At 37.9% G+C, this 20,383-nt stretch overlaps 1 protein-coding gene across 2 annotated transcripts; it reads right to left on the reverse strand.

The window, feature by feature from the left end:
* Positions 1–166: 166 nt before the first annotated feature.
* Positions 167–19,952, reverse strand: LOC149554043 (anamorsin homolog 1-like). Of its 2 annotated transcripts, none has more exons than XM_089789373.1 (8): positions 19,778–19,952; positions 19,280–19,448; positions 3,363–3,517; positions 3,097–3,216; positions 2,799–2,994; positions 2,539–2,675; positions 562–636; positions 167–463 (listed from the first exon to the last, which is right to left on the reverse strand). In XM_089789373.1, the coding sequence occupies exons 2-8, from the start codon at positions 19,419–19,421 to the stop codon at positions 425–427; spliced, it is 864 nt and encodes a 287-aa protein (XP_089645499.1). In that variant the 5' UTR covers positions 19,422–19,448; positions 19,778–19,952; the 3' UTR covers positions 167–424. The 2 variants fall into 2 exon arrangements, with proteins under 2 accessions (XP_089645499.1, XP_089645500.1); XM_089789374.1 differs by lacking the exon at positions 19,778–19,952 and adding an exon at positions 19,600–19,689.
* Positions 19,953–20,383: the final 431 nt, after the last annotated feature.

Here is a 20,383-nt window from a genome sequence, read left to right on the forward strand (position 1 = left end):
TTTTTTCCCTTAAGTAATATGATGATCTTATTAAGATCTTTCACTAAAATTAAAACGATCATGTCAAAGAATTTATTTAAAACGAAGTCAATGGATTCTTAATTAATAGCGAAGTCCATATGGTGCTAAGTTCAAACCTTCTTCTGAACAAAGAAAAACTTTGAAATATGCTCAAAATTCTTTTCAATATTTCATCCTTTCAAGCAAGAATTATATGTTGAAAATTCAAATTTCTTCAATTTCTAGCTTTATCAGACTGCATGTTCTAGTATATAGAAATTTACAATCTATGACACTTTGTCAATTTATAATCAGTATAGAGAAGCATGACGGCACTGATCAACTATGCAATGGAGCAGCAATCATAATTAAACAGTTCTTTGAATTTGACTATTGAGTTCTTGCGCCCTTGGCCTTGATTTTCTCAGACATCAGCCATCAGGAGTGTGCCAGGAAGAGCGACCTACAAATATGTACAATTGGGTAAATGAGATTTTAGGAATTGAAACTGTTAGTATAAAACTGAAGTACATGGACTATGGCATGTCTACTGTCCTGTACCTTCTCTCCAAGTTTGAAAGGAGGAAGTCCTTTGTATGGACAGCTACCGCACCGAAATGCATCTCCGAGTCCACACTAAAAGAACGAATCCATCATGTAAGAAAAATGAAACAAGTATCCTGTTATGTTTTTATTTATGATTTGGTTACCAGATTAACCGATTTCAGATTAAATAATTGTAGGATCTAAGAGTTAATTGCATATCTCCAAATATCAATTTAAAAGCAACATGACAGATATGGTTGGCAATTACAGAAGGATATTAGTTGTTTCAGAATCAATCAAGGAATTCAGGAGCACCGTTCCTTTAACAAAGCCAGGACCTGGTATAAGAACATGTTATTGGTTGGGGAGATCAGCCTGAAAAATGCTTTTTCTGATATATTTGTGGAATCCTTTTCCACTAATGTGTTTGAAGAAAAGCAAAGCTACTATATTGATGAAGTCAGTAAAAATTATCCAAGTTTTCTTTGTTAGATTTTAATTTTTCGCTGCTGTATCTTTTTCTGCAAAGTATTGATCAATCGTTTGCCACGATGGCTTGGTTTGTAAAATTCTGACTTGGAGGCATAGGGCTTCAACTCTTAATCCATGTTTATTAAAATTCTCAAATTCAAAGCTTGGCTTGCAAAAAAAATCTCTAGCAATGGTTTAAGATGCCAGAGGCTCCACAACTCGGTGACTCAGATAATACCCCTGATTGAGGGAGACATCACCCAAAACTTCGAAATTGTAAATGCCAAAGATCTGATCTCTGGATACCTGAGAAGAAAAGTTGCCTTACCTGATTCTTTCTTGGCTTATGGAGAGCAAAGTCAAGCCTGCTTTCTGAGTTTAGGTTTAACAAGATTTGTTCTCTCTGGAGAACAATTGTCAATTACATTTATAAAAGACTAATTTGAATCTAAGATGCGCAGTGCCATGACAAGGAAAATACAAGTGTCCTCTAAAGTAGGGCTAGACCACACTTACAAGAAAGAAATTCAATCGAGAAAAAATTGAAAACATAATAAAAATTGATGCAGGACCATCTGTGGTGGACAAGAGATTCAAGTTTGAATTTGAATATTCTTCCTCAATTCGGAATATTCCTTTTGGGTGTGGACAATGGGAGTCAACGCTTGCCTTGACTCAAAAAACTTTTCCATGATGTTTAAAACTCAAAAATGGGCGCACAAGAATAAGTTCTTGGGCAGTTTCTATTTCAGTCGATGGTACAGTGGCCTGATGTTCTTGGCAGGTTTTGAGATGGAGGTAACAAGCATCTAGAAGCTTTGAAGGCAATTTCTAAGTTGGGAAAATGTCTTTCCTTTGTTTGGATGTGACTTTTGGGAAGGTAACCAAATAGGACTTTTGGTAGCTATGGTGATCAGAGGCAAAGTTTCAACATTTATTTGAAGAGTACCATTTTCAGATTTTTGGAGAAGTTTGAAGGGAAAAAGAAATTTGTTAATTGCAAGTTTGAAGAAGGTGATGAAGAAGAAGAGGCTTTTGTATGAAGTCATGTTGAATCTTGTTGCAAATTGAAGGTTATGAAGCTAGTTTCATAGGACTTTGGAGTGTGGTATTTGAGCCTACAAGGCTGCCATATTGTATTTGCATATTTACTATGCAATTTAAATTTGTTCATTTCTTGAACATTTGGATAAGATTAATGAGAGGGGTTGCTGATTTTCTGCATTTGCTTGCATATTTGAGTTATATTTTGTATGTGTTTTGGGTTAGGAGAATACCCATTTTAATTCAAATCAATAGTGATTCTCATGTGTGGTTTTCAGTCCCTACGTCATAGACATAATGTTTTCACAGTCCATGGCATTTATTTGAGACAGCTTTTAGTTATAACTGAAAAGTTTGCATCAAAATTTTTTCACAATCAGAAAGCTCTCTCAAATAAAACATAATCATGTAAATTTTCACAGCAAGGAGTTGAACAGGGGCAAAATGAAAAAGATAAATAGTGCAAATGGACGTTACACTTCCACAGGCAGACTGAGGATTGTTCAACTGATCTGCAGTCAGGCTAAATTTCTCTTGTTTTTCTTCAATCTCAGCTCGTCCGCAGGTACAATTTCTACATGCTTTCCTCTTTGTACCAACTTCACAGTCACTAACTGCACGACGACATAATATTCAACAAGCTGAAAATTTTAACAATAAAATGACTTCCCCTCCAGAGCATATACATTACTGTGTTTGTAAATGGAAAAGGAAGAAAATGGTTTTCTGTAACTAACCAGTGGGCAAGACAGGTCTTTTCAAGTCCTCTTCAGACAGAAGGCTCTCCTCATCTATGAGATCCTCCAAGTCGTCCTTTGTTTCCAACTTTAAACCTTTTATATCAGGTTTTAGTAAACAGAATGGTTCTATAGCAGACGACTTTTTGAGAGAGAAGGACGACCCTGTCTTCCAATTGGGCTTTTGTGCTTTTATCTGCAAATGGTGGTGCAAGACACAAGTAATCACTATCATTCTAAAACTTAAATTGATAAAATACATATTTTTAGACTCTACATCTCAATCCTATCAGCATACCATCAAGGGTTGAAGCCCATCAGATGAATATAGTCGTTCCACAGAACTGACAATCTCTGGTGCTATAAAACCTGCCAGAAGCATATCTCGTTCCAGGCTAGCATGCATTTGTGCTGATTGCTGTTCAAAGGATTTAAAGACAAATAGATTTCTCAATAAAAGAAACTTAATTCCCAACATATTGTCCTTTGCAATAAAAGTTTACTCCAAAAAAGCCTTTGCACTACAATCAGGGTTTGAAATGAAATGGGAGTTCAATCCCTTACATGCTCCTCGGCAACAGGAACCTGTATGAACACAAGACCCCCTTGTTTTGCAACTCTTGCTAATTCCACTAACCAGTTCAAATTATCAAATTTATTCCTCTCTGAGATATATATCACAATATCCAAGGACGCAGATTTGAACTGTAACCTTTCCCCTGAAAGAAATAAATTGAGTAAATGCCTCTGCATATGAAGCTATTATACTATTCAGACTTTGTTAAAATGTAAATATTTACAGGATATTGTGAGTAATGGATATGAAGAACCTGAAAATATTGCTGCATTAAATAATTAACATAAAGAGAATTCAGGCAAAATGAACAAAATAGAATGAAGCTTTATTTTTAACTCTAGTGTGATAAGTCAATAAATTTTTCCTAGGATAAGTGGTGCTGTAAATTCTGAAGAGGCTTGACATATACTTGTAAATGCATCCTAAGGTGCTCATACAGCTAAGTTGTGAACACAAAGGAAAAGTCAAATTCTAGGAGATGAGGTAAGTACCATGTGATTGAGAAAATTTTATGAAGTTAGCCTTCAAAATTTGATGATGTTGTTTGTACAATAGAAATTTCAAAAGATCTTACATTTATGAAAATTGATGAGTTAAATTGCATGCTATTACATTTATGAAAATTGATGAGTTAAATTGCATTCTATTAACAGCAGCAAAATGAACGAAAAGCAGCAAAGAACATTTAGGAAAAGCATTTGCATCTAAGGAAAGCATTAGAGGTAAAAAAACATAGGCTTTCTAAGAGTTATCAAAAATCTGAATATGGCAATGATTCCAAATCTGAGCATACAGGTAAGTCTAGTCACAACTAGAGAGGCAGGGGCTATGATTGTGGAAGATGTTCTAGTTTTCAAGGAAGAAGACGTGCTAGTTTTCAGGAAGAAGTGAAAGAAGCAGAGGTAAAAGAAGGGATACTGATAAATACAAAAGATGTTCATTGTTTTCATTGTGACAAATTTAGCCATTATGAGTCTCAATGTTGGCATTAGCAATTTGCTCACAAAACCACATAAGACACACAAAATCTATTTCTTTATTGTTTGAATACAAGTTCTAATAAAGAAAATGTTCATTATCCTTTTTCTCCCCCATAATGAACACTTTCTTTAAAATCTGCACTGCATTTCTCTCCTTCCTCTGCTCTAATACGAATTGGAGGTATTCAATTGCAAAATTAAACTGTTAAGATGATCTGCATATCATCGGCTCAGTGATTCATCAGAAAAACTCTAGACTGATCATTGATGTAGAATTTTAATTATACACAATTAAAAAACTGAATTATTTACTGTTTGTTTCAATCCTTGCATCTTTGTGCTGCCATACCACATTACTGCAAGAATTTAGGTTTTAATATGGCTCCAGCCAACTTCAGCCTAGCAGTTGATGTTGGTGTCGGAATTTTGGCAATGGGTGATCATAACTCCATACAACCAACCTCACAAGTTTGATCCAAAGGTGTTTCACAAGGAATGACCTCTAGCATTCCTCATGTTGTTTTACCTTTACAAAATTATGATAGTGCCTGTGATTAGCTTGAGAAATTTACTCTGATTGGTTATTTTGCGGGGAGAGTTCAACCTGAAAGCATGCTTTGTGAGTGGGTTGCCAAGCCTAGGCTTGTCATGGGGTCTGGCTTGATGGCGTCCAAAGTCTCACCAAAGGTTTCTTATTGTTTGCTTTTCCAATCCCACCCATGTGATTTGCAATCCTTAAGAATGCCCTTTCCTTGGCAAGGTGGTTTGCATGGAATCAGACTGTTTTTTTGATGCCCGTCCCCAAAAAATTAGGTATGTGTTGAAGTTGATTTATCTCACGATCTCAAGGAGACCATTGATATTCAAGTGGGTGGTCAATGCTTCCCCTAACAAATGCTGTATTTGAACTTACCCAAAACCTACTATTGTAATCAATCCTCAAAGCATAAGATTAAGCATTGTCCTTTAGCCATTCCTAGAATGAAGTCTCCATGAAAACAAATAGCTCCCCCTCATTCTTCTAAGTGTGCTAAAACCAATGAAGGATGGACTATGGTAGTCCGCAAGGGTAAACACACCATGGCTTTTTCTCAAAATTTGTCCAACAACTTGACTCATCAACAACCGGCTCAAGATTCAACTCAATCAAAGCCTCGATTGAACCAATGGGCTATTATTTCAATTTCAAACCCTGACCGACAAGGGAAGGCTTCAGCTAAGAATTTTTCTCACCCTGGAGGGGTTTGCACTCTTCAAGATGGGCCAGTGGTTTCTGTTCAACCATTTTGTCTACAACACTCTTGTAGCCCTTTTGGGCAAAATGGCATTAATGATGGAGGTCTTGAGAAATGACAGGTGGTTCCAAGGTATCTCAACCCTAGTTTTAGATCAGCTTCAATCTTCCTAAAGGAATAGTTTCTCCTCTCTTGGGGACAAGGATTAGCATCCAGGCAGTTATTCCAAGAATTACATCTCATAGAATGTAAGAAGTCTTTCTACCCTTGCCGAGAAGTATTCCATTAGGAATACTCGCCAACATTTCCTAGTTTGGATGTTTTTAGCCTTTGGGAAGTTAAAATTGTTCTTGTCATGCTTTCTACTACATGCCCTGTTATTTAGTCGAATAGCCTTGTTTTTTCCTCTTAGCATGAAGATGGTAGACGAGTGGTTACTCTTATTTCTCCTCATTGGCATTCCTTTGTTGTTGATCATGGGTCTAATCTCATACAAAGAGTAGTTTGGGTCCTTTTGTCAATCAATAAATTTTTTTTGGGATCATTACTGTTTTTCTCCCTATGATGTTGTGGAAAGAATTGCTAATAGTTTACCACTTGCAACGTGGGTTATGTGTGGTGACTTCAATATGGTTGAGGTGGCAACTGATAAAATGGCTTTTAATTGGACAACTGGAGAACATGAGGCCTGGTTTTACATATGAAATAAATTGCACCTTTTCAACTCTACTATCAATCACAATCACCCTAATTGTGTGTGGCACACTTAGTGCAACTTTTGAGTTGTCCCTAATAAAATTTTCAAAAGGTTGGATCAGATCATCATCTCAACTCAACCTTTTTGTCCAATAATATAGAGTTACCTTTCATGCCTCTTGCGAATGTTACTTTATCAGACCAGTAACCCATCAAGTTAAGTATTGAATGGAGGAAAACTTATATGCGTCCTTCTAAAATGCATTTTTTTTAACACGCCATTGCTTCATCACCAACCCAATATGGGATTCCTTGGGTGGCTATCACCTTTCTTACTCCACTCCCAATAGGTAAAGTAAAGCAAATTCAAGCCCTACCATTCTATTGTCGGGCCCCTACTTTCTATAGGGCAGCACATCGAGCACTCGCACAAAAGCCTTTAGGCTCACATTCAATGGCTTTGGAATCTTGAACCTAGGCCCATTCAACCAACTGGTTGGATTTCTTGGTGGAATGATGGCATTACTCGCATAGCACGATTTCTCCATATTTATGGTAGACAATTTGCCATGTACCAAAAACAATCTTATGATGCAAAAACCAAAGATATGCTTTCTACTATTGAAGGTTTGGCTTCAAATCCTTTCTACCCTTACTTGTAGGTCAAGGTTTCTCAACTTTGTCATCAAAATCTAATTACAAATCATTATGCTACTAGAGGGGCTCAATTAAAACTAGAGCCTCTAAGGAGTTTTTTCTTGCTTTCAAGGCTTGTCATTCTTCTCATAATGTCAAACATGTCAAGGATGGCTAGATGGTGCAATCTAAGCTACTGGATATTCTTCAAGATTTTGTCAAGTATTATGAGAAAGTGTTCATTGCGCAAGGAAATTCCCCTACTAAAGACCAAGGCTTGAAGGATTGCCTTTTAGTTGTTCCTTCTTGGCTTTTAGATTTCAAAAGGTTTTCTGAGATCAAATGTTAACCCTCAAAGACCTTAAAGAAGTTAATTATGTGGCCAACTATAAACCTCCTAGTTGTGATGGTTTCCCTTGTGAATTTTACAAAGCCTTTTGGCCTTTTGTTGGTCTAGACCTTCATAAGCTCTATCTTGAGGATTTTTAGAGTCAGTCCTTGAGACAACTAACCAACAAAGGAAATATTAAATTCATCCCTAAGGCTAGAGATCCAGAGGATATATGCAATTGGCAGCCCATCACTTTGCTCAATGTTTCTAATAAGATCATTACCAAGACTTTGGCCATTAAGATCTCTCACATTATTCCACTCATTCTTCGACCAAAGCACACTAGTTTTATCAAGTCAAGATATATCCTCGAAAACAATATTGTTGTTTAGGAAGGTATGGAATGGGCTTGTCACTCCTATCAAAAGATCATTTTTGTCAAGCTAGATTTTACCAAATCCTATGATCGTATTGAGTGGCCTTTTATCCTTGTGATGCTTAAAGCACTTAGATATGAGCCAAGATTTATTCAATATATGCAAATGCTTTTTTTTTGCATTACCATTAGTGGTCAAAAATCCTCTTTCTTTGGTCTCTTCAAATCCATCTACTAGGTTGTCCTTTGGCTTTGTCGTTGCATGTTCTCCCAGTCAATGTTTTGGCTATCTTTTGGCCTCTTCTATTTCTAAGTGAATTGCCCAACCTCAGTCACCTTCTCAACTTGTCAATGCCCATTTTGTTGATGATTCATTCTTCATGTTGATTAAGAAAAAAGGCAATGTTCAAGTGGTTCTTGAATGTCTTGACACCTTTATCAAGATATTGACCTCTGAAATGCAGTTCTGGCCCTACCTCTGAAATACAGTTCTAGCCCAAATAGAAAAGAAGCTGCAAATAGGATTACCAGGCCACTGTCTTTGGCTGGTAAATTCGAGATCTATTTGAAGTTTTGGTGGCCACTCATGTCTAGTATTCTTTGTGTTGGGCTCCCTCTAAAGCATCATACAATAAACTTGAAAAACTTTTGCGAGATTTTTTGCAGCCTTCTGGAGATGACCATCATAAATTTCACAGTCGCCTAGGAATATTAATATCATCCTAGGGAATTTGGAGGCCTTGGCCTTCTTTCTACTCAGAAGCAAGGCTTGTCATTGTGTGCTAAATGGGTCATTAGAGCCATTTATGGAAATGAAGCCTAGAAATTCTTCTCAGGCATTGAATTTGTTCTGGTTATCTAATTCACAGGCTGACCTGGAAGAGTATTGGCTTTCAAACCTTCCTAAACATGAGAGAAGCAATCAAGTCCAAGGTACTTTTGTGGCTAGAAGCATATGGTGTGCCTAGAAAGCTCAAACCTTGGCTTCCTGGGATGGGGTAGGGTTCCATGGCGACCTCTCTTTTAACTAGCATAATATTTGGTGGTCTCCAGTACTTTAGTTGTTGTGACTCCCAATTAGCTAGAGCTTCTGGTTTTTGTGCTCTGTGTTTTAACAAACATGGCATTTGCACGCTGCGAGGTCTCTTCCCTTGTGTTGCTATGAGCCTTTGCACTTGGGAAGATATGTAGGCCCAATGTCATCTTTCTTGCCCAGTTTGACAAGTTTTTTGACTTGGTGGTCTCCGTACTACCTCTAAATATGCTACATAAGCTTCGCATCCCTTCTATCGAGCCATGGTGGAAAGATTGGTGGTGATTTTTGTGTGCAATATTTTGCAATTACAAGCTCAAGATGGACTACCATTGGTTGGTTTCTCACCTACCTATGTTCATACCCCAAACTAGCGACAACAATTACATTCTTCTTAATCCACTCGGCAACATAGGTTTCTCATGGTTTGTTCTGCCATTGTTGAGCCCAAGTTGGCTCACTTCACCTAGTGTACTATTAACAAAGGCTTGCTCTTGCTTCAGTATCTAGATATGTTTAATCCTTGATGCCCTTATTGTGGGCAATTTGAGACTTCCATTCACATTTATGGTATTGCAAAAGAGCCCAACGGTATTGGGTTTGGATTCATGACTTATTTCATCCTGTCAAGCCTAAACCTTATTTCATCCTGTCAAGCCTAAACCTTTCTCCTAGCATATGATTTTGCTGAGAAATTAGCCCAAGCTTCCCTTCAAATTTTTGCAAATATGGCATGCTTTTAGGATAGAAATCCTCTTCAATCTTTGGAAAGATAAAAATGCAGTGTTATTTACTCAAAACTATCTTGATATAAATGTTTCTATGTACACAAAGTGTGTATTTGTAATAATGTTCTAGTGCAAATTCAAGTGCAAGCAAATAAAGTGGCTCTTCAATTGACCCACTTGCAAGAGCTACTTCAACATTGAAGAAATGCCCCATGTATGGTTGCCACAGTTCCATCAAAAGGACCAAAGTGCACACCTCCGAGGGTGCGCACATGTGCATGTGTGCAAGTGCACATGTGTACACTTTAAGCACATTAAAGTCTTAAACTTGATCTTTTACCTATATCTGACTACCCAACCCATCTCGATCAGAGATCGAGGTTTCACCTAAACCTAGGGAAGGATCCAAAATGACCGAGGCTTCAAACTAGATGCCTCATAGGGAATTTTGAAACTAGGGGGCCCCCATTTTTTGACTCAAAATGGGGCATGCGTTGTGAGGCCACAACATTTAGGTCTGCCATCATTTGTACAATAGTCTTTTCAGTCTCCTCATTAACTTACCAATAATTTCCTCCCATTGTCAGTATGGCCCTTTCCTTGTTTCTTAGATATGGTTCTATACTCTTCATTAAACTAGTCATATGTTCATCACTATCAACTTGACATAGTTTACTAATATGGTTTTGTCTGACGTTCTTATCCTCATCAACCACTCTCTTCTATTTGTTAGCCTCTCATAGAGGTCTTTTGGAATTTCATCCTTAATATCCTCAAATTTCTTATTAGATAGAATAATATGTCTAATAACAACATTTTCTAACTCTAATCTGTCAATCCTTGTATATAAATGATAAAACTTATTTAATCGAAAAAAGTTCCCTTCATTGATGATTGTGTTGTTTACCTTCTCAATTTTAGGCTTCCATGTCTTTCTCCTTGAGGGTGCACTTTCTAGTTGCTTTTCTACTATCTTCTGAGGTTCTACTTGACCTCGCATCTTCTTGCAAGGCAAGCTAGGCATTAGTTCTTTACATCTCTTTCCTAGTCTAGTTGTCATTTCCTTCAATCTCTTCTTCTTGGGTTTATCAGGTGACTCTTGCTTCACCTCTGCAGAGGTGAAGCAAGAGTCTAATTGATAGGGGACAAGGATGACCATCCAAGCAATTATTCCAAGAGTTTTTGTAGCCTTTTGGAGATGACCATCATAGATTTCATAGTCGCCTAGGAATATTAATATCGTCCTAGGGAATTTGGAGGCCTTGGCCTTCTTTCTACTCAGAAGAAAGGCTTGTCCTTGTGTGCCAAATGGGTCATCAAAGCGATTTATGACAATGAAGCCGGAAAATTCTCCTTAGGGATTGAATTTCTTCAAGTTATCTAGTTCACAGGCTGACCTGGAAGAGTATTGGCTGTCAAACCTTCCTAAACATGAGAGAAGCAGTCAAGTCCAAGGTACTCTTTTGGCAAAAAGCATATGGTGTGCCTAGAAAGCTCTCAAACCTTGGCTTCCTGGGACGGGGTAGGGTTCCATGATGACCTCTCTTTTAACTAGCATAATATTTGGTGGTCTCCAAGAATTCATTTGTCATGACTCCCAATTAGCTAGAGCTTCTAGTTTTTGTGCTCTGTATTTTAACAAACATGGCATTTGCACTCCGAGAGATCTCTTCCCTCATGTTGCTATGAGCCTTTGCACTTGGGAAGACATGTAGGCCCAATATCATCTTTCTTGCCCAATTCGACAAGTTTTTGACTTGGTGGTCTCTGTACTACCTCTAAATATGCTACATAAGTTTCGCATCCCTTCTATCAAGCCATGGTGGAAAGACTTCATTCTAGGAATGGCAAAAGGACAATCCTTAATCTTATGCTTTTAGGACAAGCTTTGACTTGGTGGTCTCCATACTAACTATTGTAATCAATCCTCAAAGCATAAGATTAAGGATTGTCCTTTAGCCATTCCTAGAATGAAGTCTCCATGAAAACAAATAGCTTCCCCTCATTCTTCTGAGGATGCTAAACAAATGAAGGATGGACTATGGTAGTCCGCAAGGGTAAACACACCATGGCTTTTTCTCAAAAGTCGTCCAATGACTTGACTTGTCAACAACCAGCTCAAGATTCAACTCAGCCCAAGCCTCGATTGAACCAATGGGCTATTATTTCAATTTTAAACCCTGACTGACAGGGGAAGGCTTCAGCTAAGAATGTTTCTAGCCCTAGAGGGGTTTGTACTCCAAAGATGGGCTGATGGTTTCTCTTCAACCATTTTGTCTACAACACTCTTGTAGCACTTTTGGGCAAAATGGAATTAATGATGGAGGTCTTGAGAAATGGCAGGTGGTTCCAAGGCATCTCAACCCTAGTTTTAGGTCAGCTTCAATCTTTCTAAAGGAATAGTTTCTCCTCTCTTGAGGACAAGGATGACCATCAAGCTAGTTATTCCAAGAGTTACATCTTATAGAATGTAAGAGGTCTCACTAACCTTGCCAAGAAGTATTCCATTAGGTATACTTGTCAAATTCCTGGTTTGGATGTTTTTAGCCTTCAAGAAGTTAAAATTGTTCTTGTCATGCTTTCTACTACATGCTGTATTATTTAGTCAAATAGCCTTGTTTTAGCCTCTTAGCATGAAGATGATAGAGGAGTGGTTACTCTTATGTATCCTCATTGGCATTCCTTTGTAGTTGATCATGGGTCTAATCCCATGTAGATAGTAGTTTGGGTCCTTCTGTCAGTCAATAATTATTTTTTTGGGATCATTAATGTTTTTCTCCCGATGATGTTGTGGAAAGATCTCACTTGTGGTGTTGGGTTGCTAATAGTTTACTACTTGCAACCTAGGTTATGTGTGGGGACTTCATAGCTGAGGTGGAAACTGATAAAATGGCTTTTCATTGGACAATTGGAAAACATGAGGCCTAGTTTTACATGTGAAATAAATTGGTCATTTTCAACTCTACTATCAATCACGATCACCCTCATTGTGTGTGGCACACTTAGTGCAACTTTTGAGTTGTTCCTAACAAAAGTTTCAAAAGGTTGGATCATGTCATGATCTCAACTCAACCTTTTTTTCCATTAATATAGAGTTACCTTTCATGCCTCTTATGAATACTAATTTATCCGACCACTAACCAATCAAGTTTGGTATTGAATGGAGGAAAACTCATATTCGTCCTTGTAAAATGTATCTTTTTTAACACGCCATTGCTTCATCACCAACTATGGGATTCCCTGTGCGACCATCACCTTTCTTACTCCACTCCCAATAGGTAGTAAAGTAGATTCAAGCCCTATCATTCTATAGGCAGGCCCCTACTCTCTGCAAGGTAGCAAATCCAGCACTCGCACTGAAGCTTTAGACTTACATCAAATGGGTTTGGAATCTTGAACCTAGGCCCTCAGCCAACTGGTTGGATTTCTTGGTGGAATGATGTCATTACTCGCATAGCGCGATTTCTCTATATTTATGGTAGACGGTCATGTACCACAAACAATCTTATGATGCAAAAACCAAAGATATGCTTTTTGCTACTGAAGCTTTGGCTTCAAATTCTTTCTACCCTTATTTGTACGTCAAGGTTTCTCAACTTTGTCATCAAAATCCAATTGCAGATCATCATGCTGCTAGAGGAGCTCAAATTAAGACTAGAATGCACTGGCTCAAGGTGATAGATCGAGCCTCTAAGGAGTTCTTTCTTGTTCTTGGGGCTTGTCTTTCTTCTCGTAGTGTCAAACACGTCAATGATGGCTAGATGGTGCAATCTAAGCTACTGGATATTCTTCAAGATTTTGTCAAGTATAATGAGAAAGTGTTCATTGCGCAAGAAAAATCCCCTGCCAAAGACCAAGGCTTGAAGGATTACCTTGCAGTTGTTCCTTCTTGGCTTTTAGATTTCAAAAGGTTTTCTGAGATCAAATGCTAACCCTCAAAGACCTTAAAGAAGTTAATTCTATGGCCAACTACAATGCTCCTAATTGTGATGGTTTCCCTTGTGAATTTTACAAAGCCTTCTAGGCTTTTGTCGGTCTAGACCTTAATAAGCTCTATCTTGAGGATTTTTAGAGTCAATCCTAGAGACAACTGACCAAAAAGAAAATATTAAATTCATCCCTAAGGCTAGAGATACAGAGGATATATGTAATTGGCAGCCCATCACTTTGCTCAATGTTTCTTATAGGATCATTACCAAGTCTTTGGCCGTTAAGATTAGTCACATTATTCCACTCATTGTTTGACCAGAGCATACTGGTTTTATCAAGTCAAGATATATCCTTGAAAGCATTATTGTTCTTTAGGAAGGTATGGAATGGGCTTGTCACTCCTATCAAAAGATCATTTTTGTCAAGATGATTTTACCAAAGCCTATGATCGCATTGAGTGGCCTTTATCCTTGTGATGCTTAAAGCACTTGGATATGGGCCAAATTTATTCAATATATCCAAATGCTTTTGCTTGCATTACCATTAATGGTCAACAATCCTCTACCTTTGGTCTCTTCAAATCCACCCACTAGATTCTCCTTTGGCTTTGTCGTTGCATGTTCTCCCATTCAGTGTTTTGGCTATCTTTCGGCCTCTTCTATTTCTACTAGTCATGTCAACTGAACTGCCCAACCTCAATCACCTTCTCAACTTGTCAATGCCCATTTTGTTGATGATTCCTTCTTCACATTGATTAAGAACAAAGGCAATGTTCAAGTGGTTCTTCAATGTCTTGACACCTTTATCAAGATATTGACCTCTGGAATGCAGTTCTAGCCCTACCTCTGAAATGTAGTTCTAGCCCAAATAGAAAAGAAGTTGCATATAGGATTACCAGGCCACTGTTTTGGCTAGTAAATTCCAGATCTATTTGAAAGTTTTGGTGGCCACTCATGTCTATTATTCTTTGTGTTGGGCTCCCTCTAAAGCCTCATACAATAAACTTGAAAAACTTTTGCGAGATTTTTTGTAGCCTTCTAGAGATGCCCATCACAGATTTCACAGTCACCTAGGAATATTAATGTCACCCTAGGGAATTTGGAGGCCTTGGCCTTCTTTCTACTCAAAAGCAAGGCTTGTCATTGTGTGCTAAATGGGTCATTAGAGCCATTTATGACAATGAAGCTTGTAAATTCTTCTCAGGCATTGAATTTCATCTAGTTATCTAGTTCGCATGCTGACCTGGAAGAGTATTGGCTTTCAAACCTTCCTAAACATTAGAGAAGCAATCCAAGTCCAAGGTACTTTTGTGGCCAAAAGCATATGGTGTGCCTAGAAAGCTCTCAAACCTTGGTTTCCTAGGATGGGGCAGGTTTCCATGACAACCTCTCTTTTAACTAGCATAATATTTGGTGGTCTCCATTAATTCAGTTGTCGTGACTCCCAATTAGCTAGAGCTCCTAGTTTTTGTGCCCTATGTTTTAACAAATATGGTACTTGCACTCCGAGAGATCTCGTCCCTCATGCTACTATGAGCTTTTGTACTTGGGAAGATATGTAGGCCCAATGTCCTCTTTCTTGCCCAGATCAACAAGCTTTTGACTTGGTGATCTCGGTACTAACTCTAAATATGCTACATAAGCTTCAGATCCCTTCTATCAAGCCACGGTGGAAAGATTGGCGGTGATTTCTATGTGTAATATTTTGAAATTACAAGCCCAAGATGGACTACCATTGGTTGGTTTCTCACCTGCCTATGGTTCACAGCTTGAACTAGCGACAGCAATTGTGTTCTTCTAATCCACTTGGCAACATAGGTTTTTGCAACTACAAGCCCAAGATGGACTACCATTGGTTGGTTTCTCACCTACCTATGGTTCACAGCTTGAACTAGTGACAACAATTGTGTTCTTCTAATCCACTTGGCAACATAGGTTTCTTGTGGTCTGGTCTGCTATTGTTGAGCCCAAGTTGGCTCACTTCACCTAGTGTATTTTTTATAAAAGGCTTGCTCTTGCTTTAGTATCTGGATGTGTTGAATCCTCGATGCCCTTATTGTGGGCAATCTGAGACTTTCATTCACATTTATGGTATTGCAAAAGAGCCCAATAGTATTGGGTTTGGATTCATCACTTCTTTCATCCTTTCAAGCCAAAACCCTTCTCCTAGCATGTGATCTTGCTAAGAAATTCACCCAGACTTCCCTTCAAATTTTTGCAAATGTTGCATGCTTTTAGGATGGAAATCCTCTCCAATCTTTGGAAAGTTAAAAATGCAGTGTTATTTACTCACAACTATCTTGATATAAATGTTTTTGTGTACACAAAGCATGTATGTGCAATAATGTTCTAGTGCAGATTCAAGTGCAAGCAAATAAGGTGGCTCTTGAATTGGTCCAGTTGCAGGAGTTACTTTAGCATTGGGGACATACCCCATGTACGGTTTCCATAGTTCCATCAAAAGCTTCAACAGATCTTCGCCCCACGATTGTCAACATGATCGTAGTTACTCTACCCACCACTATCATACGTCATAGTTCTAGCAGGGGAAGGGGTTGCCAACAACACTGCTCAACTTAACTACCCTGTGGTGGTTCCGCATCTACACGGCCGACTGATAATGTTGTTAGCATTATGTTGTATTTGTCATTAGTGAGAACACTTATTCGATTCTGTATGTTCACTGAGCTCATCACTCAGTCTACAATTTATACCGAGCATTCAGTGGTTGCCAAGTAAGTTCATCACTTAAGCAATTCACACCGAGCATTCCTGAAGCTACCGAGTGAGTATGCAGTCCAACAGTGTTTACCGAGCATACAGTGTTCACCGAGCAAATAGTGGTCACTGAGCTTCACAATGTCTACTGAGTTATCAATTTGTGTGATGTGAAGCCAGTGTCTACCGAGTGATGGATGTGTAGTGTTTACTGAGTGACAGCAAGGTAAACGAAGAATTCAGTATCTACCAAGTGACACTATATCTACTGAGTCTCCAATGGTTACCAAGTTTGAAGCTACGTTGTGCGATTAGTATGGACCGAGCTTCTACTTCTACTGAGTGCATGACGATGCCGAGTAATGCAGTGGACGCCTAATATTAGAGGTTCACCAAGTCAGCTTTCAGAACCCGAGTTTCTACTGTTTGGCCGACTCAGTAATATTTTGTTTACTTGTGTTTTAGCCGACCTTGTAATTGTAAATATTGGAATGGTATATATGTAATGTATTGTATCATTTGCAATATATATGAGTATCAATGGAACGAACATGTAATGTTTTGAGAAGAGTGAATGCATATCAGCAGTAGAGCAGAGTATTTAGCAAGGTCTACAAGGAGCAGTAAAGATATATCAATCACAAGAGGTGATATGTACTTCAAGGATCTAATCAACAATCAAGTTGTAAGTCAGATCCACTATTTCATCCTAACAGGTGATTCAGTTTTCTAAATCCTTTAACAGGGTAGACTTAACAGTCTTTGTTTAAATCTCTTAACAGAGTGCATACTTCATTGTATGTTTGTAAAACCTCTAACAAGGTGGATCTAGCAGTTCAAATTGCTCTTAATAGGGCAGATCATTAGAAGTGGTCAATGTAAGCCCTAACAGGCCAACTTTATACTGCAGTAGTGAAGTTTTGTGGGTACCATCCCCACCCTAGTTTTACTTTCTATTTGGAAGGTTTCTGGGTCACCAAAATACTGTGTTCATGTGTTATGAATGTTTATCTTTTCATACATGCAGCAGAATTGATGAATGAATGGTGAATGATTTATATTGTTAAGTGCTGAATTGATTTAAAGTTTTTGAGGTTACTGATTCACCCCTCCCTTCTCAATAACCTAGCTAGTCTTGATTATTTCCAACAATTGGTATCAGAGCATTGTGGTTCTCAGGATAAAGTTTGACAGCTTGAGCAAAGATCAAGGACAATGGAGATCTCCTACAGCTCGAGTGGCTCCAGCTGGCCGGATATTGGCAGAGATTCTAGTTGGCCCACTTCTTCCAAGTAGTTCCTATGCTTGCCTTTGGACATTTTTTCCTCTAGGAAAAAGAAAGAAGAAGTAGATAAAGCTGAAGATGGATGGTTCCTTCCGGATACTAATCTGGACTTCTTGACGTATGGACTAAATGAGACAATCCTGATCCTCCGCCTTCTGCAGGCACTGTCTTAACCGCTAATTATGTAACTATGATCGACACCCAATCAATCATAACTGTTTGTTTATAATATCTGATTAATAACAACAGTTATTCAATATTTATTAACTCTCTGAATGATCAATATAGATGAAAGTGCTGCAAATAAATTAGGTCTGCAAGCATACAATTGGATCACATGAAGTGTTACATTTGAAGAATGGAAAACTGGTTTAAAAATGGAAGGTTAAATTGACAGTAATATGTATATCTGAAAGCGAATTTTGCCTGATGACATAACGGCATGAAGTTCCACTGGAAGTGGTAAACAAACCCTTGATTCGATCTACTAGCTGCTGCGGGCTTCCTCCTACTTACAACTGTCTGTAACATACGTTGTTTACATGAGATAAAAGTTTTCTTTAATAGAATTGTGATAGTTCCCGACCAACTCTCTCATCAACCATTGTCTGTTTTTCCAACAATACGTACAAAACTTGGAATTCCAAAATAATGCATGTAACCTGGTAGTCCAGGATGTTTAACAATGATGACAGAACATAGAAAAACCGGACAGAGCATAAAGAAACTAATGATATCCTCAGTAAAGAGGCGGTTTGTTTCCTTAGTTCCCAGCTAAGCCACACACAATTTGTGAAATACAAAAACCACTTGTGGAAACCCATATGAGTATTTCTTCTCATCCAACTTCTATATTGTGCAAATTTTGTACCCCTTGATTAAGAACCGTGACTACGCTCCAGAATAAATCAGATCTTGCCAATCTAACTATCATAAGGGAAGGAAAAAAATGATTAAAAAAAATGAACACCTGTAGGAAATGACTACAGAAATACCCTAGACAGAAAAGTCTACTGAGGCAAATAGTCTCTCCCTATCATTATAGCCAGTACATAGTTGTATTTACGGTCAAATGTCTCCCACACATTTATGTGCCCAACAAGGGAGGGGCATCAAGTCCATAAAGGCCTTCGACCTACTTTAGGAGCGAGCACAAGCTAATGACTTTCTCTCAACCAATCCGTTAAGTGTTGGCTTAGTGGTGAGGGAATGTGCTAGCCTTAACCGTCCTACCCTACTAGATATATTAGGGTTTCCTCAAGGATTGTAACCATAAGAGGTGATGAATTCGAACTTCACAGCAGGACTGACAGAGGAAAAAGCAATGGCATTGTAATACAGAGCTACGTGAAAAGGCTTCTGATTCTTTGCATTCTACAATAAGACAATCGAGTATAGCTATCAATAAGCTAAATGAAGAAACAGAATATATATAAACTGTGTCATAAAGATTCCAAGGGTTGAAGAATTACTAATGAAGGATATCCAGATCTTTGTGATTTCCTCTTCTTTTTTTAATCTGGAAAAAGTAATTCGAAAATTTTGTCTTTCAATGTGTTTTCAGAGCATATCAGAATATAGAAGTATTCAGGGTTCAACGGCATAGATATAACTTTTTACCGACATCTAGGTCTCTCTCTAAGCCCATCATTAGGGATTAAAGGTTGGAAGCCACTTACCCGTGATAATGTTTATGTTTCTATTCTAATTATAAACATCTCTTCCGGCATTAAATCCTAACACTTCTAAATCCTCTCCAGATGCTGTGATGCCAGGTTTACAACGTTAATTTTTATACCATATCTCAAATTTTCATAGAAAATTCATTCTACCTAGCGAAAAAAGAGAATGATTTAACATGAAACATACATAACAAAACAAAGCGAGATGCGCCATAGACTTAAAGAAAACAGAGTTAATCAAAATACAAATGTAAGGAATATAAAATCTATCTTACCTAACAGATTGGCCTGTGTTAGTACACACAATTTGTTGCCCTCGTCAACCTTGTCTTGGAATGTCTGCGTAGCCCATGTGACCATCCTGCCCGGTAGACTCATTGAATCAGTCACCAACAACACTGCTGCCTCTGATTCCATCTTCACTGCTTCTTCACTCCTTTTGAACTAAATAAATACACATTTAAGTGTATTCAAAACATGCATAATCAGCTTTGAAAAGAAATTAGATACCCATTAAGTGTTTTCAAAACATGCACAATCAGCTATAAAAATAATTTCATACCCATCAAGGTTATTCAATCTACAATCAGCTTACCCTAAAACAATATAGATACCATCAATGTATTCAAAACTTGCACAATCCATCTTAACAGAGAACAGAAACACAAACATGAAAAACTCCACTGATTAAAGCAACAGATTTGTTTCAAGATATAAAGCTCCCTACTTCTCAACTCAGCATGAAAACTACACAAAACTCACAAAATCCTTACCAACTGCAACAATAACAACAATTGCAACGAGAAGTGTATCCTAATTGTTGTGATGAATTGTGTTTACATCTATGAGTCCAACGGTTTTCATGTATGTGCCCAAATTCAGACAAAAGCAACTGTAAAGCGCATTGTGACGCGTTATTTTCCTATGAAAAGGTGGCATTGCATTCATGGCTTTAAAAACTAATTCTTTCTATAATTTCAAGGTGTGAATTTTTATTGGAGGACTTTGCACGCGTGTGAAGTGGAGCACATAGCACGTGCCTACCAGAAAACTGCCCGTGGTGTCACGTGTGAAGCGCCTGGGTGTCGTGTTCCACTAGTTTGTTGAGCCAATGGGATTTAGATAGGCCTCCAACTATTTGGAGTTTCTGTTATCCGATCTTAATTGTTGGGATTTATGAATTTAAATGTTGCTAATATTTATTGAATGACATCTCTTGACATTATAAGAGATGAAGTTGGGATGGTGTTTAGAGCATTTTTAGTCAAAGAAGATTCAATAATAATAAAAATTGTCTATCAATAAAAAAAAAATTGTTCAAACCTATTTTAAGACTTTGTTTTAGTGTTGTTGAGGTTTTTTGTAGTAGTGAAATTTGT

The sequence above is a fragment of the Cupressus sempervirens genome, chromosome 6 (assembly GCF_028749045.1).
Source record: "Cupressus sempervirens isolate cs-2001-9-10 chromosome 6, ASM2874904v1, whole genome shotgun sequence".
Taxonomy (NCBI): domain Eukaryota; kingdom Viridiplantae; phylum Streptophyta; class Pinopsida; order Cupressales; family Cupressaceae; genus Cupressus; species Cupressus sempervirens.

Excerpts from the sequence above, each read along its gene's own strand:
- LOC149554043 (XM_089789373.1), bottom strand. The coding sequence starts at position 19,421 with ATGGAATCAGAGGCAGCAGTGTTGTTGGTGACTGATTCAATGAGTCTA. Across the intron at positions 3,217-3,362 it reads TTCCTGTTGCCGAGGAGCAT|CAATCAGCACAAATGCATGC; the intron begins GTAAGGGATTGA and ends TCCTTTGAACAG. Across the intron at positions 464-561 it reads CTTTCAAACTTGGAGAGAAG|GTCGCTCTTCCTGGCACACT; the intron begins GTACAGGACAGT and ends ACATATTTGTAG.